General features: G+C 48.1%; 1 protein-coding gene across 3 annotated transcripts in view; it reads right to left on the minus strand.

Annotated features, from left to right (window-relative positions):
- MSRA (methionine sulfoxide reductase A) overlaps window positions 1-23848 on the minus strand; it is a 385457-nt gene that overhangs the window by 20337 nt on the left and 341272 nt on the right. The window contains exons 6-7 of one of the 3 annotated variants that reach the window (XM_046657452.1): window positions 21143-21191; window positions 12981-13224 (exon numbers count right to left, since the gene is read on the minus strand). The exons of 1 other annotated variant lie outside the window; for it this stretch is intronic. In XM_046657452.1, the coding sequence (XP_046513408.1) occupies window positions 13148-13224; window positions 21143-21191 (126 nt within the window). In that variant the 3' untranslated portion in view covers window positions 12981-13147. Of the gene's footprint in view, window positions 1-12980; window positions 13225-21142; window positions 21192-23848 lie in introns of those variants that run through there. One more of the 3 variants, XM_046657450.1, reaches the window with a different exon arrangement.

Here is a 23848-nt window from a genome sequence, read left to right on the forward strand (position 1 = left end):
AGAAGAAAAAATGTGGGGCGTGGAACACACATTTTTATTCTCTCTCTCTTTAAGAATCTGGCACAAAAAGCTCACCTCCTTCCTGCCAGGGATGGAACAGTAGTGACTTGGCAACAGTCTCAAGCCAGATGTCACCCTCATCTGGTTGCCTTGGCTGGTGAGTTGTTTGGAATGAGCAGCCCAAACACGGTGCAGGCGGGGCTCCCGCGAAGCTGTGGGCGGCAAAGCCAGGCAACGGCCCCGGCAATGCTCTGAGCCTCCCGGGGTGGGGACAGCGCAGTTAAGGAGCAGCTCCCTGCTCAGAAGCAGGGTGGGCAGGAGGCAAAGGGCTCTTGGGAAGGGCCCACCTGCTGATTCTCTCCTGGCTCTCCCAAGGGCGAGCTGTGTGATCCCAGTCCCCTGGCACCAGGGGACATACATATCTTGCTATTTTACGAAGACGAGGCCCCAAGTGCATTGGGGATCCAGTCAACAGTGACACAGCTCCTGCTCCCTATGGGTCTCTTCATCCCCGATACGCAAGACCACACTCCAGGAAACAGATGGTGGGAGCAAAGTGCAGCGCAGCCTCTGCATCTGGAGTCCTGCCACCATGGCCTGCTCCAGCTTGGCCTTCGTGGGCTTCGTCCAGGCCGAGCTAAAGTCGTGGGGCTCCCTGGGGAAAAAGCCACACTCCTGGGCAAACACACCAGCGAGGAGACACATGGCTGCAGAATGGAGGAGGGAGAAAGCTGTGCCTGGGAGCAGGTACATGCCACCTTCACAGTCTGGTGGCCAAATTCTGAAGGGTCTCAGATTGAAGGGGATGGCCCCGGGGACCAAGGTTGTCCTCTGGAATGAGCCCTCTGGTGTCACCTGAAACCCAAGGCAGGTGCCTTTAGGACAAAGCGGAGCACTGAGACATGAGTTTGTACACACATCAGCGTGTGTGATGGGAGGGCGGCATGTGGTAAAACCTGCCAACAAGCCCATTTTGGTCACCATCTGCCGTGGAGAGCCCGAGCACCTGTCGGAAACAGCTGCTGAAGGCAGATCGGAGGTGAGGGAGGAAGGCAGCCCCACCCGGGATGGCCTATTGCAGGGATCGCGGCCTGTCCCCACAGGAATGCCAACTGTTCGCTTTGCAGCCCGTCCCGATTAGGAGGGGGCATGATGAAACCCCACGCTGCTCATCTACTTCTTCACGGGAAAGGTGGGAGGAACGCCACCGTCCTCACCTCGCCGTACCAAGGATGGCAGTCACTTATCACAGGGGCTGGGGAGAAACGCATTCAGGATTTCCTGTTGGGAGAAGAAAAGTTCCAGGGCATCTGTTCTCTGGAGGTAGGAGCCCAGAGACCTCCTGGTGAAATGCCTGCCTCCCTGGCCATGGAGGACGCACAGTAAACACTCATTCTCCTGTCCCTCTTGGGGATGAGCTGTCCCATCTGTGCCAGCTGGGGCTGAGGTGACAGCTTGGAACGCGCATCAGAGGACGACAAGGCTCGGGGCTGGGTGCTCTGAAGCATTTTCTTTCAGGTAAACAAAGTGTGCTTCATAAAGATAAAATAAAAACCGTTAATACTATAGCAACTCGTGATGAAAAAGCTTTCTAAAGTGAGTTGTGTACCCCCCACGCCCACCGCGTTTTAAGTATTTGTCGTGTTTTAAATGCTCGCTAGTTGCAGCTTGCTCACTGCTATATTTTCTTTAACCCTCACAACAAGCCTACGTGCTGGGGGCAGGTTTTATCCCAGTCACCAGAGGATGGAGGTTTACAGAGGTGATGCTACTCACTAGGGACATGCAGCCGGCGCGTGCAAAGCTGGGGCTCGGGTCCAGCCTGTGTGCCTCCAGCCCCCGAGCTTGGAACCAGCTGGACCCTTCCAGCTGCTACTTCCTCCCACGTGGGTCCCCCAAGCAGTTTCAACTTCGTGAGGCCTCAGTGAGCACCCTGACTGTGCGAGGCATACACAAGCTGAGCCTCTGTGGGTCACAAACACACATGGAGCCTATGCTCTGGGCTCTTCTGGAAAGCTTTTCTTCACAGAGCACAAGTCAAAGCCAGCTCGAAGGCCCCGTTCCCCAGCGAGCACTTCCGGAACCCCAGTCAGAAGTCCTCCTTGTCCAGGCTCACAGACTCCTCTGCAGGCTCCCTCAGCCCAGCCCTTCCTCGGTGGGCCTCCCCAGTACCCGTGGGGTCTTTCCCCTGGCCTGGGAGCTCTGTGGGGCAGGGACCACACCGTCGCAACTTCCAGCAGGTGCACCACAAGCTCACTGCTTTGCATCAGGTGTCACTTCTACCCGCTCACACAGCACAGCGGGACTTTTTCTTGGGGGATGGGTCGATGTCATTTTTCTCCTGGATGTCACCCACTGAGGCACCTTGCTTCTGGAATCTTCACAGCTACTTCTGCCTGTCATCTGAGTGGTGTTTCTTTCCTCTCAGGCTGCCAAGCTTCTAGAAGCTTCACTGGTGCCTTCAGAGGGCCTTCCTTGAACCAGTCCCAAGACATTTTAATCCGTGGTTTCTAATTTGTAGCGGCTGGTAAACAAGAACCTCAAGCTTCACATGTACATATGCCTAAAACCGGAGCCGTCTGAGGGTGGCGTGTCCTGGCTTTAGTGCAGGGATGTGGGGACTGACCTTCCAGTTGCTCGGAAGCTGTTTCCTCTTCTGGTTTTCAGAAACTTGAAACCACTCTGTTACCTAGGAGGTACGTAATTTGGCCGTGGATTCAGGGTCCAAGGATACGGCAGACGTGGTGTTCCCTCTGTTTCTCAGAAATAAACTCCTCCAAATAGCAGGAGAAACCAGGCTCAGGACCAGTGTCAGGCCATTCAGTGCAGGGAAAATACAATTCTCTGTTTACAACTCAAGTCTAGAAAATTCCCTACTGCTTCCATATTGCAAAATGAGGTAACTATAAATGCCACCCAAAAGTATCGCTCTATTATCCTTTTTAAAATAGCTTGGTTGCCCAGACCTAAATCTTTTGCAAAAGGGGCATTTCCTACACAAATGTGACCCTGCCTCCTTGGGGACAGTGTTTCTATCGCCGCTGCTCCTTCCTGCCTCTCTGTCCCTCTCCCACTCCTCCCCACAAGCTGGGAGCCTCTTTGGAACATATGATATCGGTGCCTCGCTTCCAGGTGCCTCCAGGGAGCATCATGGGCTATGAGGGGTTGGGGGGGTGGTGGATAGGTGGCGGGTTCTGAATGCTTGCTCCTTTGGAGTGTAGACTCACAAAATGCAGCCTCAGGGCTCTCCTCCCTGGGGAAAACTGGGCAGGCAGGCGAGAGGAAGCTGTAAATGGAGGAAGGACTTCAGGCCCAGCAAGCAGCTGGTGGCTGTAGAGGATGAACCCCAGTTGGTGTTGCCCTCAGCATGAGAGGCCTGTCTGGGCTCTCTCCCCTGTCCAGGCAGGAGCTGGAACGGGAGGTCAGGACCCTTCAGCATAGGTTCAGCCCACTAGAGCTTCCCCTGCTTTGCGGGCAACTACTCAGCCAAATGCCCAGCGATGGCGGGGCATGAACCCACAGCCCAGCCCCGGGTGAGGGGAATCGCACGAGGAGTAGACAGCAGCCCTCAGCCACGTCAAAGCTCACAATGCACTCAGATGGGAGAACAATGGGAACCTGAGCAAAGAGCCTCCCCAGTTCAGGGCCTGCCCTGCCTTCCTTCTTTTTTGTTATGGTAAAACATACATAATATTTACCATTTTAAGCATTTTTAAGTGTACAATTCAATGCACTAAGTACATTCACGTTGTTGTACAAACATCACCACTATCCATTGCCAGAACCTGTTCACCATTCCAAACAGGATTCCATACCCTTTGAACAATAATTCTCCATTTCCCCCTTTCCACAATCCCTGGTAACCTCTATTCCATTTTCTGTCTCCATGAATTTGCCTATTCTGGCCACCTCATAGAAGTGGATTCATACAAAATTGTCCTTTTATATCTGGTTTATTTCACTCAGGAAAATGTTTTCAAGGTTCATCCATGTTGTAGCAGGTATTAGAATTTCATTTCTTTTTTAAGGCCGAAAAATATTCCATTGTACGTATACGCCAGATTGTGTTTAACCCGTTCATCTGTTGATGGCCACTTGGATTGTTTCCATCTTTTGGTTATTGTGTGCCGCTACGAACATGAGTGTACAAAATCTGAGTCCCTGCTTTCAATTCCTTTGGGCACATACTTAGGAGCAGAATTGCTGGATCATATGGTAATTCTACATTTAACTTTTTGAGGAAACACCAAACTGTTTTCCACATTGGTTACACCATTTTACATTCCTTCCACCAATGCAGGAGGGTTCAAATTTCTCCACATCCTTGCCAATACCCACTATTTTCCTTTTTTTTGATAATAGCCATTCTAATGGGTGTGAAGCAGTGTCTCATTATGGTTTCGACTTGCATTTCCCCAATGTCTAATGACGTTGAGCACCTTTTCATGTGCTTATTGTCCATTTGTACATCTTCCTTGGAGAAATGTCTCTTCAAGTACTTTGCCCACTTTTGCACTGGGTTGTTTTGTGTTGTTGGGTTGCAGAAGTTCTTTATATATTCTGGATATTAATCCTTTATCAGATACATAATTTGAGAACATTCTCTCCCATTCTGTGGGTTGTCTTTTCACTCTCTTGATAGTATCTTTTGATGCACAAAAGTTTTTAACTTTGATGAAGTCCAATTTATTTATTTTTCTTTTGTTGCCTGTGCTTTTGGAGTAACATCCAAGAAATCATTGCCAAATCCAATGCAAATTCACGTTTAATCCGTTGCAAATCCAATGAAGATTTCCCACTGTTTCTTCTAAGAGTTTTATAGTTTTAGCTCTTAAGTTTAGGTATTTGATTCATTTTGAGTTAATTTTTATAAATGGTGTAATGGAAGAGTCAAACTTCACATTTTGCACTTACAGTCAGTCACAAAACTGGATATCCAATTTTCCCAGCACCATTTGTTGAAAAGACTGTCCCATCAAATGTCTTGGCACTCTTGTCAAAAGCCAATTGGCCAAATAAATGAGACTTCCTTTTCAATACTGCCCCTTACCCTTCTCTTTTTGCCACCACCTCAGCAATATGACCACCCTGACAGCTGCCATTCCCTACATCTTCCAATCATATCATTATTGCCTCCAGGGGGCAGCCCCCAAAAGCAGGGGCACCATTCTAGATCAGCACAGATCGACACAACTCTCTCTCTGTTCCCACTCCTGTTTTCCCTATCTCAGTTCCACACCAGCCACTCAAGGGGAAACCTTAATGTTATTCTTAGCTCCAGCCTCATTCACTCATCACTTGTAACCACTACCCTCCCACACACAGACTGAATAGGTCAAAGGTCATGAAGTCCTCCTCATCTTATCTCTGACGTTTTTCTTAAACCTATTTCCCCCCTTCCATCCTCTCCACCGCTGCCTTAATCCAGGCTCTCTCTCTCATCATTTCTCACCTTTAACCCCTCTGGCTGCCCCTAGCCCCACCCAGTTTCAGCCCAGCCTCACAGTCCCTCAGAGTGATCATGTAACATGCACATCTGACTTTGTCTCTGCTGCTTAAAGTTCCTCAAAGTCCCCCATTTCTAGGACGACAGTCTATCACACCCCCCACACATCCTAAAACACACAGTGCTTTAGAGATGCTGAAACTGCTGCTGGTCCCGAAATAATCCATTTTAATCCACACGCTTTGGACATTACTTTCCTCTTTTCGGGAAAGTCCTTACTCCTGTTGTCCACCTTATTGCTCCAAAGCAGCTCAAATATCACCTGCTTTGTCACAAGTTCAGGATTATCCCTCAAGACCATCTGAAGCAGAAGTGGCTGCTCCTTTATATGTGTTGCACATCCTTTGTAGTCTATCAGTAACCACAACAACAGTAATATGTAATGCTACCACCACCACCATCTCCACGACCGTTTACTGCAGGCCTCTCACGTTCTAGCACTAAGGGGACACTTGCAGAATACCCATCACAGGAACACCACGCTCACTTGTTCTCTCGTCCATTTCTCCCCCTAGACAGGGAGAGGTTTGAGGACAGGGACTGCCCTCTATCCACCTTTGCAGCCCCGGCACAGTATCTGGCACCCAGCAGGTGCTAATACATATTTGCTAAATAAAGGAATGACTTCAAGCTCCTACTTCAAAGTTTTGCAGCCCTTGGAAAATTCCACAGTTTGGGCAGCTGCTTATGTCCTCTGTGCAAATAGGCAGTTTATCAATCCAAAGGTTGGCAGCAGATCTGCTGAGCCGAACTCAGCCCTCAGGCTTTTGCCCAGAACCATCCCTCCATCAAGCGGAAGCCACATCTGACTCTCTTGATAGGGGCTTCTGCCAGGCAGCTGGACTCCATGCAGCCCCACCATTTCTAATGCCATTTGAAAAGTGAATTCAGAAGCGACGGTGATATTTTTTGCCTTTAACAACAAGACAACTCCTTTGACATAATAAGGTTAAAAAAAAAAAGGAAAAACCTCGTACTGCTTTTCCTTTCAGCTGAGTTGAAAAAATCTCCAATCTCCTAGTTCCAGCTGGCAGACCGCTGGACTCTCAGCTTCCGAGGAGAAGGGGAGCGGAAAGATCAGCTCTCAGCAGCTGAGAACTTATTTTTGGCTGAGCAGCTGGTAGAGGAATTGCTGGCACCGTGTAGCGTCTCCCCCACACAGTGTGCAGGGGCACCAACGTGATCTGGGCAGGACACCCATGTCCAGGCCTGCACACCCATTTTACATTGACAGTGACAAGTCTGACCGTCTTGGGGCCAAGGCAACCCCATTGGCCTTCTGAGGGACCCTTCAAGGAGACAGGGGCGCTCAGTCCCCCAAAAAGGAGACTCGAAGAGAACTTCACTGCCAGCCTGAAAGGAAGCTCTCTTTTGGAAAATGGGAGAAGGCCTGATCTGTCCTGCTCTAAAGCTGAGACGAGGACCAGTGCGTGGAATTACATAAAGACACAGTTTAGCCATTTCATTACAAAGAAACACGTTCCTTATACAGAGGTCTCTGAAGGTAAAACGGGTTGCCCAGAATGGTTCAAATCGAGGCTGACTCACTGCCTGTTTGCCAGGAATTTCATTACAGGCAGCCCTGGATGGAGTGAAAGGAACTTAGCTTCCTAAAGTTGGGAAGGCCAGTGGAGACCAGTTGGGAGTCGATAAAAGTTATCACTGTGGACAGGTGACTAGTTCGTGAACGCCAAAATTTTAATAGACTCCAAAGTGGATCTTTACACTAAATTACAAATTTGTTGATTTGCTTTGATTGAAGCCACAGAGTAATCGCCAATCTTCTACTTTGTGCTGAATCCACACTACCTTTTACAGTGTTTCTGTGACAGCCCAAGTTCAAGGCTTTCCACATGAACACAAGAGAGAGTGGCGCCTTCCACCTGCTTCTGCTCTTCACCACACTGGCATAACGGGCTCACTTCTTGACTTCTACTTTTTCCTTTTTGGTAATTTAGAACAATAGGAATAAAAAGTCCTAAAGACTTTTAGAAAACAGAATGTCCTTCAAAGAAAGCTTTTGCATTTATATTCAATCCAGGTGTCCAGTACTCCAAAAACATCTTCATGTTCAGTGTGGAATATTTTTAAATGGAAATCTAAAGCAAGAAAAAATAATTTCACTTGCAGAGAGCCTGCCAATTCAAACTCACATCACCTGTGCCCGGCCCTATATTAGCTACCATCATGGATAAAGACACAAAAAAGATGTGGCTCCTGCCTTCTGGGGACCTCTGATATGCACACTGAAGCCTGGCAAAGCAAGCACTCCTGGAGAAGCACACGTGCTCCATGGCGCTCACACCACTGCTCTGCTCACACTGGGCTGCACCTGCTTCTGCCCCCGCCAGGCCCCCTGCCCGTCCCCCAGCCCCCCACCCAGTCCCCTGGACTCTCTGCAGATCAACCGACTTGTCCTCTGATGGCTTTTATTTCAAACGAGCTCAATCCAATCAACATTTGTTCAACTCCCACAAAGTACTAGCCAATGTTAGGGCACTGGAGGAGTAGGATTCAAAGGTGAGCAGCTTCTAAATATGAGTCTATTTGTTTGTTTATGCCCCTACTTTATTCCCCAAGTATTAGAGGTGGCTTTCAAAAATAAAACAGGACCCTGGAAAGTGTACATTCTAGGGGATGGTCAAGCCAGGAGACAGAGGTAGAACGCATTCATGCAGGTCACAGAGTCCTACATAATGGCTAAAATAGAACTGCAAATTTGACTCCATGGATGAACAGGGCATAGTTTCCGTCCAGGGATGGAAAGCCACCTTTATACCAATTTCTGGAGTATAAAAGCAGGGAAGCTGGCACACATTGGATGCTCCAAACGTTCACTGTTCTCTGAATGCTGAGTGGGGGCATCAGCATACAAGAAGTCATGCCTCAGAGCAGGGACACCCAACTGAATAATGTTGGCTGGGAGGGTCAGGGAAGGCTTCATCCAAAAGGTCTCATCTAATTGGGCTACTTTGATGGGGAGACTGCCAAAAGTCACCAAGTCAGTAATCATTGCTGCTGCTGCCAGTAGAATGCAAGTGGTACCATAAAGAAAAATGCCACACAATTCCTTAAGCCATGGTGGCCCCTGCTGAATAGGGCATGCTGACACCAGGGGGGCTGAAACCTCATTTTATAGGCCATACCCCAGATCCTCAACTTCCCTTGGCCTGGACAATTTCATTTACTTAACAAAGTAGAGGTTCTAAATGGAGATACTAGTCTCCAAACATTTCTAATGGCAGTTCCTTTGGGTAAAGAGGCAAGGTCATTCAGAAGTTGAAAATATGTCATCCTTCTAGAAAGTTCCAATCTTGAAATTATCTCCAACCTATACCTGAAGTCCTTACTCTCTAGGGAATCTGAAATGACCTATAATCATTTCCAAAGGGTTTAACAGCCAGGACACTCTTTCAGGGGATCACAATGTGAGTTCTCAATGCATAATCTTCAAAAACTAATCCCATTTTCGCTAGAACACTTATCTGGTTTTCTCCAAATAGTATTTTCCTTTAATGATACAGCCTCTTATCACATTGAAGCTCCAAATATAGGATCACGAGAAGTTATTGAAATGTTACATCTTCTTCCACTGAAATGCTGCATCTTCTTTCATAGTCCTTGCCACTCAATGTGTAAATAGAAAGGGGACGGGGAGGGTGGAGGACTTTGAAGCTGAAGAAACAGATGTGTCTGAAGGACGGCAGCATTGGCTAAGTGCATGAATGTCTTCCTGTCCTGGTCCCTATCCCAAGGACAGAGACCATCAATAACAACAACACCTCCTGCTAGTCCCCGTAATTCAACTGACCAATGGCCCTAGTTAGCAAGTGGAAAAAACAAAGTCCAAAAGGAAAAGAAGGGGGGGTCAGGACTTGCGGTGGCAGGGGGCAACACTAGTCTGAGAGATGAAACACTGCAGCAAAGGGCCTTTGTGGAGGGGGCACAGGGAGCAGCATTCCACATGGGCTATCCCAACAGAAATTGTGCAATACAAAGTGTGGACGAGACATCGCCCACTTGAGCTTGACCCCACTTGGAGGGCCTTGTGAAGACGGACAGAAACAGGAATCTTTGTGAAATGCTGTTTCTGATTTCAGCTTTCATAGGAGCACCGCTTAGTACTTTTACTAAAGATACTTGCCTCTGAGTCCCACAGAAGACAGGGTATATCTACAACCTCAAGGACTTCAGTATTTTTCAGGGATGCAGGGCAAAAAAAAAAGCTGAAACACACTCTCAGAAGTAGACAAATAAAGGCATTTTCACTGAATCAGGGAGGATTTCAAATTGTCCTGTGCTGAAAGGTCATTCTGTAGCCAGGGTGGACTCAGGGTCAGAGGACATGCAGACATTCTCGACATTTCATTCTAAATGGAGGGGCGGTGACAATAACCCTTCTCACCCCAACCTGGGATGACTTGTTCACGCTCTGCCAAGACTTCTGCAATAGCCTCCAAACGGGCCTTAGCCTCGAGCGTCTGCCTCCTCGGCTCCGCTCACCTCGCCACTGTCAGAATGGTTTTCTAAAACATCCCTGGCCATATCATCCCCCTGCTCAACAATGTGGTTCAATGTTTCCTCCACACTGTGGCCTCGACCGAACTTTGCAGTCTCAATTCTTCCACTCTGCACCCCTCTGCTCTTCACATCCTGTGGTTCTGCCCCAGTGAGCACACTGTTTCCCAGAACCACACTTGTTTAGGTTATTCCTTCTCACTGGGATGCACTTCCTCCTCCCTCACCCACCACAGCCCTTTGCAAACACACACACACACATATACACACCCCTCCACTTCTGGTTAAAAGTCCTACTCATCTTTCAAGGCATATCCCTAAATGGGAACGTGCACTGGAAAGCCTTCCTAGTTTCCCTGGGTCAGAATTCAATGCTCCCTTATGTGTGTTCCTAGAGCATCTGAGCTCATCCTTGTTGTCACACTTACTACATTGTTCTATGTGGCTGTGTGTGTGTTAGTTTCTGCCACTAGATTGTAAGCAGACTTTATGTCAGGGATTGAGCTGAAACTTTTTCTTTTTTGTGAGGAAGACTGGCCCTGAGCTAACATCTGTTGCCAGTCTTCCTCTTTTTGCTTGAGGAAGATTGTTGCTGAGCTAACATCCATGCCAATCTTCCTCTATTTTATGTGGGCTGTCACCACCGCGTGGCTTAACAAGCAGTGCTAGGTCCATGCCCAGGATCCAAACCTGCAAACCCCAGGCCGCCAAAGCAGAGCATGAAAACTTAACCACTACACCACCAGGTCGGCCCTGAAACCATTTTTACTGGTCCCACCACACTACCACACATCCCAGGGCCTACGGCAGTGTCTTAAACATGGTAGATACTTAGTCTGTGTATTGATTGAATTGAATATATACTTGTAGATCATTGATTTACAATCAATAAGTATGGACAATATTTAAAGAAATCTGGATCCAACTCAGACAAATAACCACTACAATATTAGTTAGAAATGGGACAAACTAACTCGCATTTGCAGCCCTCAGTAACTGATGCTCTCTGCTAGAGTAGACTGCGGAAGGAAAGTGGTCCTAGTTCACAATTGAGAGCAGTGGGAGGTGTGGAAAATGATCTGGCTGCGGAATCAGCTCTATCTCCTAGCAACTGTGTGACTTCAGGTAAGTTCCACAGCCTTTCTGAGCCTTGCTTTCCCCATCTATCAGACAGATGTGAGAACTCTGCCAACCTAACAAGGCTGCTCAGAGAATTGATGAGATGATACATGTGAAAGGGATTTAAGAACTAAAACTGCTATTCAAATGAGAACACTTACATAATCATTTTGTAAATCCCGCTGTGATAAGCAAATTTTCATAGCTAATATAATGTTAATCACCTTCTTTTGGACTGTGTGAAGAAGAGGCAAGATGGGGAGTGGGGCACCCTACTTACAGTTTAATACCCCTGTGTTGGTAAACGGTCTGATATTTTGGGATAGCTTCTTTGAAAATACAAACTAATATCTTTGGGGACCACAGAAATGTGGCTGCCAAAAATATAGATACATAATGTTGACTTTGTTTTCTCTACAATAAAAACACTGAATGGTCTCTTTTGGTTTTGAAAAGGTCAATGAGAAGAACTCATCATAACAAGAAGATGGAGAGACCAGTAAAATATTTAAATGTTATTATAAACATCCAAGACGCAGATGTCATCTAGCTAATAGTTCTATCAACTCCCTAGGAACCCAATGCTAGCACTGGACGTGTTGTCTTAGGGTCTCTCCCATCTGCTGTTTGCCTCACCACGATCGCAGAAAGCTTGCATGACACAAGGCCTGTGGGCTGACCATGTGGCCATCCATACATTTTGCTGCCTGTAGACCACATAACCACCCATGTGGCATCTTCATGCCAGCCCTGGACGTGTAAATGCATGAAACCTGCACAGGGACCACATAGAAAGGCACAGGTCATGCCCAGGGGCCAGTCACATGATGTGTCTATTCAATACCTGCATGCTTACCTATTAGCTGCACCACTGCCCATGCGTGCGACCCACTGCTGACTGCACAACCAGAGTCACGCTGCCTGTGTGCAGGTCACAAACTATACAGGACAGCCTCACGCTCGTCGGTCCTGAGTATCTACAATTCCCATGCTGTAATCAAATACACAGAACACTTCCATATACATTTTGTGCATATTCTATGTCTGTATGACTACCAAGTAGCTGCAATCTATAACACTTAGGTGCTGGTCACAACACTGTGTTCTCACAACAGCCGGGAGCGCATCATGTCACGTGGTGATCGTGTGACAGGCATGGAATTATTGTGCCAATTCTCTTCAAAATGGCATCCTTTTGCCTAGAACACAAAGCCCATTTTCACTAAAAGCCAAGAAATGCCTCTGAGCCATTCAGCAGGATTTGCTGTAATAACTTGGGATTCAAGCTGAAAACTCCATTACGGCAAGTTCAATGGAAAAATAACGCAGTGAAAATGTGCTCAACCAACGGCAAGAAAGCAAACAGCAAGCTGGTGCCGTATCCATCTTGAAAGCAGAAGGAGCTGCGATGCCCCTTCACACATGGGATGGAAATGCAGGGCGGGCAGCTCTGTTTTCTGTCCTCCCCGATATTCTCCTGGGACTCCAGGCAGCTACAGGCAGCTGAGGTCGGTTCCGTTCTCCCTGTATAACTCGGGGCTTCGGAAGCGCAGAACATTTCTCTCATATGGGAATGTTCCTTTGACGTCAGCTAATTCGACCCTCCTAACATCACAGGGCCGAGGGGTAAAGTGATGGCTTCGGGCCACATTGCTGATTAAAGGCTGAAGTATATTCACAGTGACACACTTAGTCACCAGATTAATTTTTAATTACAGAGTACACTTTGCCACTGAGCACATTTACTGATAACAAAAAGAGCATCATGGTCAGATCTAGTGAGAGGGAGGAAGTGGGAGATGACGGTGGAAAGTGGAGCTCAGGGGAAAGAGGAGGCTGAGAGTGGGGAACAGCAGGGAGGGGCGCTGGGCTGGGAGCAGGGCCTGGGCTCAGTGCCCGGCTGTGACACTCATCAGCCGTGTGGCCTCAGGGAAGCCACCTTCCTTCTCTGGCCAACCGCTTCCTGGGCTACAAATGGCGGGGAGTCAGCCTCTATAATCTCTTCTAACATTCACAGTTCAGATGGACGCAGGAGGTACAACCATCACTCGATGTATAAGGAAGCCCCGGCATACAGGCAGCTGAAATTTAAGAGGGAAGGAAGCAGAAGTTCATCCATTCAGCTGGGGCCAAGCTAGCCAGGATGCCTCATTCCCCTCTCCCTGGTCACAAAGGTCTCAGGTCAACTGTCACCATCACACAGAAAGATCAACCGTCACAGTCTCCTTTCCCTCACAGAGGTGGGCCTTCCTTCACAAAGCCAATTGGGAGGCTGTGGCTCACCAAACCGTCTCACCCTGTTTCCTGAGCACTCTCTGTTCGTGCAGTGAGTTCTTTTAAATCTGAAAGTCTGAAAACTAAGCCTAAAACATCAACTTTTAGAAATGTAGAGAAATGTTTCAGACATTTCTACAGATGAGGAAATGTTCACTGTATGAACAGCACTGTGGCAGAACCAGGCCAGAGACCCAAGCGCCCAGTAAGTGGAACACAGTATTATAAAGAGGATGTCACCATCTGCCGACTCACTGTTCCATCACCTCCATTTACATGGGACAAATGGAGGCAGGAACAAATGAGGCCACGATTACTCTTCTTGGACTCAAGGGCAGGCCAGGCTGGGACAGTGGGTGACAGATGTGCTAGGTGTGGTGGTATAGAATGAGAACAGGCTTCTAACCCTGGCTAGCCAGGGGTCAGGTGGCCAGATGTGTGACCGTGGGAACGCCCCACCTCTTCTGGTCTCAGCATCCTCATCTGTGTCATGTCACTGTTGGCTTCACATGACCTCTAGCAAATCCTTATAGACTCATTCATTGGATTTAGTATTAGTAAAATGCCTACAGAATTATCAGTGAGTGATGAAAGATATATATATTTTAAAGAATGGCACCTGAGCTAACACCTGTCACCAATCTTTTTTTTTTTTTTTTGCTTTCTTCTTCCTCTTCTTCTCCCTAAGGCCCCCCCGTACATAGTTGAATATTTTTAGTTGTTGGTCCTTCTAGTTGTGGCATGTGGGGTGCTGCCTCAGGAAGGCCTGATGAGCGGTGCCATGTCCGCGCCCAGGATCCAAACCAGCGAAACCCTGGGCTGCTGAAGCAGAGTGTGTGAACTTAACCACTCGGCCACAGGGCTGGTCTCCCCAAAATATTTTAATATAAAGTTTTAATGAAAGATATGACTTTTTTTAATCACCCAGAATGCCACATATACCTACGATTGTCTGTGGGGGTCCCAGGCAGTGCACAAGATATCTCACGTACAGTATCATGCCTTCCCCCAGCCAGGGCCAATCTAAAGAACTATGCCCATTTTCAGGTGAAGAAACTGGGATTTAAGTTGCTGAGAGCATAAACCGTGCCAAGTATTAGAGCAAGACTGGAATCCAGGTTTCCTGCGTCACAACAATGATGAATAAAATTCTTTTCTAACCAGGTTAAATTGGGTTGCATTATGGATGATTTAAAGATTTAAGGGGGAAATAATAGTCAACGCAAAATTAGGTTAATATTTTTATAAAAACGTTCTTCCTATGGAGTCAGAATATTGATAAGTAAGTTCAAGAAATACTTCCCCCTGTTGTTGCTTTTCGAAGCCCCAGAACATGAGCTACACTTGAGAATGGGTAGAATTCACCTTTAAAAATTCGGAGAACAATATCTCATGTTGTTTTTAAAATGTAACGTTCTATCCTTCATCTCTTCATCTTCAGAAGGAACTTAATGCGTGTCCACACCTCTTGGGAGGCTCAAGGAAGGTAAAATGTACGAAAACAATATGACAATTATAATTCACTTAAACAAACGGAAGCTGTCATTTTATTGTTGTAATTATTACTTTGCCATGATAAATACCTAAAGAGTTTCCCAAATCATCCTGTGACAACTGTCAGCCGTATAATTATGTGATTTAGTGACAAGTTTTCATTTTGCTTGCTCTCCTGTCATCAGTGCTCCCAGGGGTGCCATGGGCTTCCTGGGGTGGGTCGGGGAGGGAGCAGGAGCTGGACGGTGAGACCCAACGGGCAAGGAACCCAGTGGATGACCCTGATCAGAGCTGACAGCCAGCCAGACTAGCCCGGCTGGTCATCTATCCTTAATGGACTCATTAACCACATTATTGCCAGGCCCGCAGTTTTGCATTAGCAAACAAAAGGCTGCCAACACCCAAGAACCCAACTCAACCCAGACATGCCCACTCCATGTGGACACATTTGTACCCTCACAGCAAGATGCTGTGCTGGGCATGAAACTGAACACATGGGCACAGAGCTGTCCCCGAGTCAGACAGATCCTGGGAAATTCTGAAAGTGGCCCAGCCAGGAACCACAGGAATAGAGCAGAGGGAGAGATTCCATCTAACCATGGGACAAAGCTGAGGCGCAGTAGGAACAACAACGTGAGCAAAGCGTGGGAGCAGGCACAGGAGCGTCAGAACACCCCAACCGGCCTGGCTTGAGCTTAGGTATCGCATGGGGTCTACGCTGTAAATAACCCGGAATTTCAGGCAAAAGAGTCTGCTTTAGGGCAGTGGGAACCGCTGAAGTCTTCTGAAAAAAGACTTCTGGGAGAAAAAAGAAGTCTTCTGAAGAAAGAGTGAAGCACCAGGATGTAGAGGAAGGTTAATCTGACAGCTGAGCCAGAGGACAGAGGAGGAGGCGCAGGGTCTACTCCAACTCGACCCGGGGGCAGCAGGGGGAACAGAAAAGACACAGGGAGGAGGAAATCCCGGCAGGAGTTCTGACCATCTCCCACCCCATTTTATTTTTTAAAAAAGAATAAATTGATTACTGAAGTAGTAACAGGAAAGTTGCAATTGGATGGGGAAACACAAATGATGATAAATTAATTTCATGGGTTTTTAGAGCATAATAGCTACTTTAAAAAATATTGGGAAGGGAACCAAATACTTTTTTTTAAAGCTCTCACACTATAATTGCACTGTCTTCTCTTCTCTCACTGTGCCTCAAAAATAACCTAAAATATTTCCGGTACAAGTATATCACGCCTCAATTTAGAAGACCACTCCAGTGGTTCTCCAGCCTGGCTACCCATTTAGAGTGACCTGGGGAGCTTTAAAAAAACAAATGCCACCACAGCACGGCCAGGCCTACACCCAATGGTGTAGTGGTTAAGTTCACGCTTTCCACTTCGCATCCTGGGGTTTGCGGGCCTGGATCCCAGGCAGGGACCTGCACACCACTCGTCAAGTCACGCTGTAGTGGCGTCCCACATACAAAAAATAGAGGAAGACTGGCACAGATGTTAGCTCAGCAACAATCTTCCTCACCAAAAAGAAAAATAATAATAAACCCCACAAATGCCAGGGTCCTCTTCCTCAGAGAAACACTGATTGGAGTATGGGGTGGGGCCCAGGTGTTACTCATTTTTTAAGCACCACAGGCGATTCTAGTACACTGCCAGTTCAGTGCTTCTCAACTGGAGACATGTTCCCCTCAGGGGACATTTGGTAAAACCTGGGGACATTTTTGGTTGACACAACTGGGGCGGGGTGGTGGGGACTGAGCTACTGGCCTCTGGTGGGGCAGGCCAGGGAAGCTGCTATACATCCTACAAGGTACAGGGCAGCCCCTGAAATCCGCAAGACAGAATCACCTGTCCCCACTGGCAATCGCTGTGGAGAAACCCTGCTCTCATTAAATACGATATGGAGGGTTGTATTGTGTGTGTTATTTGGAGCTTGATGGAATGGAAAGAAGGCAGGATTTGAATCCTGAGCAGTTTCGTTTGCCTCTTGAAGGCTCAGCTGTATTGTCAGAAAAATTATCTTGCAGGGTGTTTAGAAGCTACATGATCACTACTCCTGCCTTTGCTCTGTTTTGTCTGCTTTCTTGAACATTAGAGAGCTTTTCTAACAGAGATTTCAGATGTCCATAATGTTATTCAGGGGTCAGAGAAGGGGGTAAATCAATGGAGAATCCTCTAGCCTGGCCACTCAGAGTGTGGTCAGCTGTGCAGACCAGCAGCTGCTAGAAAAGCAGAAGCTCAGGCTCCACCCTAACCCTGCTGAACTGGAACCTGCATTTTAACAAAGTGCCCAGGTGATGCACATGCATAGTGACGAATGCATCTGCACTGAGAAGCACCTGCAGGTCAACCACGCTGAGATGCAGCTGCTGGTCAACCTCACTCAGCTGCAGGTCAGCTTAGGGCACCACTTTTCTGCAGACTCTGAAGGCTTTTTTTTAAAAAAATAATAAACTCTAAAGAGTCTCCTCAAAGGGTTAGCATCCCATTCTTCTTTGGAGAAGGGAGCTGACACAGTTTAGAGATCTAAAGCCAAATAAATTCATCCTACATTTTTGGAAATAGAACCACATGCACCAAGCACACGTTAAATTAGACCAGTGGTTTTCAAAGTGTGATCTCAGGATCATTGGCATCACCTGGGAACTCGTTAGACTTGCAAATTTGGGGTGTGGCCCTAGTCCTACTGAATCAGAAACTCTAGGTGGGGACCAACCACGTAGCGTGTTTTAACAAGCCCTCCAAGTGCTTGCAATCTACACTGGAGTTTGAAAACCACTGCAGCGGACTAGAGCCTTTACTGATACAGATGTCAGTGTTCACAGCCTTCGATCCAGCACGGCGCCACCTCTGAGAATCTATCCTAAGGAAATTGTTGTCCCTCTCTTGTTGGACAGCTCTGTCAATAATGTTCTAATGAACACTATCCTTCAAAAAATCTCTTCTTCTTTCCTGCTTCAGGCATATCTATTTCACCACCACCCCTTCCTTAAGCTGCCTTCTATATCTTCCTAAAGTCTGATCAGAGAAAAGTAATTGGTACGAAAATAACGTGAGACAGCGGAAAAATCTGGAATCGGACAGACCTAGATTGTCTCTCCCACCTAGCTGTGAAACTTTGGGGAGTTACTTCTTCTCTCTGAGCTCCAGCTTCTCCGTCTGTAAACTGGAGACAATAATACTTCTCTCATAATACAGTATGAGAATTGAAGCAAACAATACGTATTAGTTTGTCATTATTTTTAATAAGTAGGCAACAAGACCCTTACACTTGAATGGCGGCTATGTTCTGAAATTTTAAGAGGAATTGACATGTCCCTCCATCTCACTCTCCTTGGAAGACCCACAGATGGGACCACTAAGGAATGAGCTATGACACAGGGAGGGGCGTGGTCTGCAGAATGCCACCTCTTTCTCTCCTGGTTTGCACAGTATAACCTTGTCCTCCTCTGTCGCTGACTACTTACTCTTAGTCACTCTTTGCACTTTTACTCTTCCTTTGCTCTCTCCACAGCTGTTGATGTTCTGTCCTTCACCTGATTTTACAGGACCCCTCCCCCTGGGTGAGTGTTACGATTCACAATTCACTCCCTTGGCTGCAGAAACCACTTAAGCAGTCTTTAAATGCTAACCACTCCTACCTTTGTATCTCCCCCAGCTTCAGGCCTTTATTTGACTGTCTCCTGGAAATCCCCACCAGATTGTCCAATGAGGACCTCAGATGTCACATATCCCACCCTGAACGCAGTCCCTTTCTCTGAGAGCCAGGCCTTCCCTAATCTCTCAACGAGAGAATAACCTTTTTAAATTGCAGACCTGATCTTCTCACTCCCCTGCCCCCATGCTGCCCTAATCATAAAGGTCAAACCCGTCCTGTCTCTTCTCCCACCCTTCCCTCTGCCCCACACCCTGGGCACACCCTCCACCTGCAATGTGCCACCCACCATTCTGACAGATTCTCTCCTTGACCAAAGTCTATTCAGGCTCCTCTGAACCCTTCTCATCTAGGCCTGACTTTTGGACTTCCGTGTTCATCTCTGCATTGTCCAATTTTAGCAAGACTCCTGCTAAGTCAGTTTAACCGGATCACCTCCACCTCGATATCCAATCACCATGGATAACTGATGAGGTTCCCCATCCCCCACCATCCCCGGTGATGTCTGATCCCCTGGCCTGCCTTCAACAAGAATCCTTTCAGGCCGCTTTACCTCTGATGTTTCCTTTTAGTCGTTTTCCGTCCACTGACTCCACCCTGCTCCTTGGCTATAAACCCCGGCTTGTCCTTCTATTCAGAGTTGAGCCCGTCTCTCTCCACTACTGCAAAACCTCATTGTAGAGCCCTGATAAGTAAAGTCTTCTCTACCGTCTTTAACCAGTGCCACAAATAATTGCATTTTTTAACAGTTCCCCGAACAGGACTCAAATGTGAGTCCTTCTACCTAGCCCAGCAGTTCTCAATTTTGGCTACATCCTGGAAACATCTGGAAGCTTCTTAAAAAAAAAATGATGCCTGGGTCTCACCTCAGCCAGCTAGTTAAACATCACAGTGGGGGCAGGGGAGTGGGCAGGAGGAGTTTTCTATACTCCAGAGGTGACCCCAGTGAGCAGCAGAGTTGACACTCTCCGGCCGGGACATCCTCCCCGTCACCACCTGGAGAAAGAAGGAGGTTCTGCGGGGGCCTCATGCTGAGAGGCTTCACGCTGACCGTCCTTAGGGTCTTTACCACATTGCACTGTCATTTTTTGGAGGGCAGGAATTCCAGTTTTTCATTCTTCGGATTCCGGGCACCGGCAGGGGGGCCCGGCAATGTCTGTGAACTGAGCTGGAGGAGTCAGAGCGAGCCGGTTGGGGTAGAGGGAGATTCTCCAATCTCAAGGCAGACTTCTCCCCAGCCATGAGGGCACAGAGTGGTTGTCCCAAGTTCTCCACGTGACGCAGACATTTCTAATTTAGGGTACAAATTCTGAGCTCATAGCTGTCCTAAACCTGGCAGGTAAATGTCACAGTTAGCATTTTAACGTGTAGTTTCCTGGAGCAAGGGTGGTCTGGAGTCATTGATTTGGGGGTGGATCTCGACTCTGCAGGCATCAGTCATGAACGCACTCACATCCTTTGCCCTCCAAGCCCCGGGGAGAGGAGCAGGGTGAGCCAATGAGGAAGGTCCCTAAAGTTCTCCCCATCTCTAACATCCTACAACGCTGCGACAAACAAGACAGAAACGCCTTGCCCTTTGCTGTGCACAACTGAAGAAGAAGTCACCAAAATGAGGGTGGCAGTGATCAGGAAGGAAATTCACAAAGGCAGCCAGGCTCAGAAGTAGCCTACAATTTTACAACCCATCCCTGGGCTTTGACTGAAAAGTTTGTTGAAAGAAGAGAGAGATGACTTGGGTGGCCAGAAGAATAATTTCAATCATGCTTCCTGGAATAATGTGCTTTATATTCCTTTTGACTTCAACGTGTCTGATATGGTTTCCAAAACATTTTTACAAATGTCTAACTCACTGTCAACCCTAAACCACCTGGAAAAAACACTAAATGACAGGCAGCTAAATTAAGGAGCTGTAATTTCGCTGAAGTGTTTCAGGGACCTTTTAAGCCAAAAGAACCAAATTGAAATTGCTTCAGTGGAGCCCAGAAGCTGTCTGAGTAAGAATAGACCAGGAAACTCACTCTCCCTCATACACACACACACACACACGCACACACGCACACATGAAGGCACACTTGAAAATTGAACCAAATTTGCTAAGAGGGTAGATCTGAAGTGTTTTCACCACACCCACAAAAGTGGTAACTATCTGGAGATGGATATGTTAATTAGCTTGAATATGGTGATAGTTTCACAGTGTACGTATGTGTACACCAAATCATGCACCTTAAATATGTACGATTCTTAACTGTTGAATATACTTCAATTAAAAAAATTGAGCCTGTGTGAGATGAACTGGAACCTTTTCTCATCACAGGACCCCCCTCAGCCCACCTGCCATTCTGAGTTCCCCTGAAGCGGCTTACAGCAGTGATCCTACTGGCGCCTGAACCCCCTCCTCCCTGCAGCCTTCTTGCTTTCCAGATGGCAGCAGGATTGGCTAACACCTTTCCCTGGACAGGCCTGGCTCTGCCATCAACTGGCTCCATGGACTTGAGCAAATCATCAGGTCTGGAATGTTCCGTCTCAAAGATCAGTGGATGCTTCCACAGCTCTAGGAAAGCTCCACACTCTCACCTTTTCCAAAAAGTGAAGATGTGGGAATTCTCTTCTCCCATCCAGCACCCTGGAAGAAGATGGAAGTTCTAAAGGAGAAAACACATTTAGGGAGCTGACTAGCTAAAAGGGAGCTGGCTGGGAGGGCGGAGAGTGGGATGGAAGGCGGGTCAGGACAGGGAATCCTCAGGGGCTGACTGTGGGATTTCAGTCTGCACTAACAGCGAGTTGGTGGCAGAGCTGGACCTTTTCTAAGCACGGCCTTATCCCTCCATGACAAGGAGGGTGCATCTACTTGGGGAGAAGGGTCCATAAATGCCATTCTGGCCCTTGAATGACCTTCAGCCCACTCAAGACCTTTGCCACCTGCCACCTGCCAAATCTGAAAATAGAGCCAAGATGTTTGAACACACGAAGCTGTAGCTAGTGGACCCCAAAGGCCCGTTGGCCAGATTTTTATGAGATGCTTTGGCAAAGCTCTCTCCTGGCACCACCTTTACAACTCTAGATCAGGTCTCCAAATGAGAGGCAGGTGCAGAATGACAGCCTCTGGTCATTTGCAAATAGGGCACTCAAGGTGTGCCTCCCTCCCGGCTTGAGCTGAGCTCTTCGCCAGCTGCTACCAATGGTCTGGACACTGAAGGCAGTCCAGGGGAGACTGGCAACAGGCATCTCCTCAAAACCAGTGTGGGTCGGGGGGATAAAGATTAAGAAAGTGATGCCCTAAACACTTGCCCCAGGGACCTGACAGAACCCCAGTGCTGGGGGAGTGGGAAGCCTATGGGCAGAGCTGTCTCCAGATCCAAAGGCTCCTCGGCTGCTGGCAGTCCTTGCCGACTTGGAGAAGCAGCTGGAGGAGGGGAAGGAAGTGGCTCCCTCTGCTGAAGTAAAAATAAAGTCCTACAACTAAGTAATACACAACAATCCTTGCCCCAATCCGATGGTCACTGTAAGCTCCTTAACCTCAGTGGGCCTCAGTTTCCTCACCTGCAGCATGGGCAGCAGAACCCCACACCACCCAGGATGGCTTAGCATTACTCTTCTCCAATCACATTCTACTTCTTCAGTCGCTATTCGTGATCTGTCCCCTGCAAGCCTGCCCTAGACATACTGCTACTCCCCTGGGATCACAAGAGTGGCAGTGCCTGAGGTGGGGCAGGGAGCAGACCGACCCAGGGTGATTTTTCTAGCCGCTAGGGATGGCCTCAACTTTAGGGCCCTGCCACAGTTTCTAGATCTCTAAGGAAAAGCAAGCATGTCCTGAGCTTCCTGAAGGTCTGCCCCCCGCTGCTTCAGCACTGGCAGGGACAGAATCTCCCACCTCTGCCATCCTGGGGTGGGCGGGGGCAAGTGCTCCACCCAGTGGTTCAATCTAGCCACTGCAGAAAGGATGCCAGAACAGGGGGCTCCAGCCACAGGGGCACCTCTTGCCGTTCCCACCCCGCCAGCCTGACCTCCAGATCGCGGATAAGGCTGACTCCAGTGTGAAGGGTGGTGGGAACTCCCTGGGGAGGGACCCGCGTGGCAGAGCCAGCTCCAGGATCGAAGCCTCACGGCCCCCTTCCTCCCAGCTCTTCTCCTGAAATGATCTGGGGATTCTGCTCCTCGGGCTCCTTCCTTCCTGAGGCCCTGAGAAGGAGCCAAATGAAAAACCCCCTGCCTATTTAGTCAGGGCAAAACCAGCTAGAGGAGGGAGGGAATGGACTGACTGACGTTAGGAAGAGGGTGGATGTGAGAGAAAAGGAAGGAGAGAGAACAATAATGAAATCAAGGTAAGGCTAAAAAGATGAGTATGGGAGAGTGGGAGGTGGGAAGGAAGGAGGAAAGGCGGGAAGGCTGAGTGAGGAAGAGGCTCAAAGAGAGGGGAGAGGTTGGGAGAGACCCGCTGGGGAAGATGCTGCCCAAGCATCCCTCAGGGGCCTTGGGCATACAGACACCCATCCATCCATCCATCCAAAAAAAATTACCAAGTACCTATTGTGTGCCAAGCATCTAACTGGTTTCTGGAGACACAGAGATGAAAAAACATTGTCCCTAGTTGGAAAAGGAAAGGAACGTAAGGTAAATGTAGCTGCATTTTCCTATCCTGGACTGTCCCTGGAAAGGTCCAGAGTCCAGGGCATTTCAGCCAGTGTGGGATAACCAGAATAACTGTGCAGGAAGGGCAGCCACACCGTCAGCGTTTTCATAGGTCCATTGGGATAGAACGAAATTTCAAAATTGAGTTGCAATGATGCTCTCAGAGGGAAGTAAGGCTCAGCACACTGTGGTCCATTCCATCAAGCACAGGGCAGGGAATGTCCCCTCCAGCTGCCCCTCCAAAGGCCTGGCCTCCTCCTAACCCAGTAGAGGTTGTCCTAGAGAAGCTTTGGGCAGGAGGTGACCCTCCTAGACAAGTCTTAAGTCAAGAGCAGGAGTTATCCATAGATAAAGGGGAAAAAGACATTTTAGGCAGCAAACAGCATGTGAAAAGGCAACAAGGCCAAACAAACTCGAAGCAGGCAAGAGTGAGCATGGCCCCACTCAGGTGTGGCTGGAATGTGCTGGGAGAGGCAGGTAAAGGAAGTGGAAGAGATCAACCAAGATGGAGGTGGAAACTAGAACTGTCCCATCGTTATCTGTCACTGGAACTGTTTTCCTCATTGCACATGAATGCTGTTAGGTTGGGTGTACTCTCCAGTTCACTAAAAGCCTGCTCTCTCCTATAGTCTGGCCCAGTCAATACTC

Source organism: Equus quagga, chromosome 3 (assembly GCF_021613505.1).
Source record: "Equus quagga isolate Etosha38 chromosome 3, UCLA_HA_Equagga_1.0, whole genome shotgun sequence".
In the NCBI taxonomy this organism is placed as follows: domain Eukaryota; kingdom Metazoa; phylum Chordata; class Mammalia; order Perissodactyla; family Equidae; genus Equus; species Equus quagga.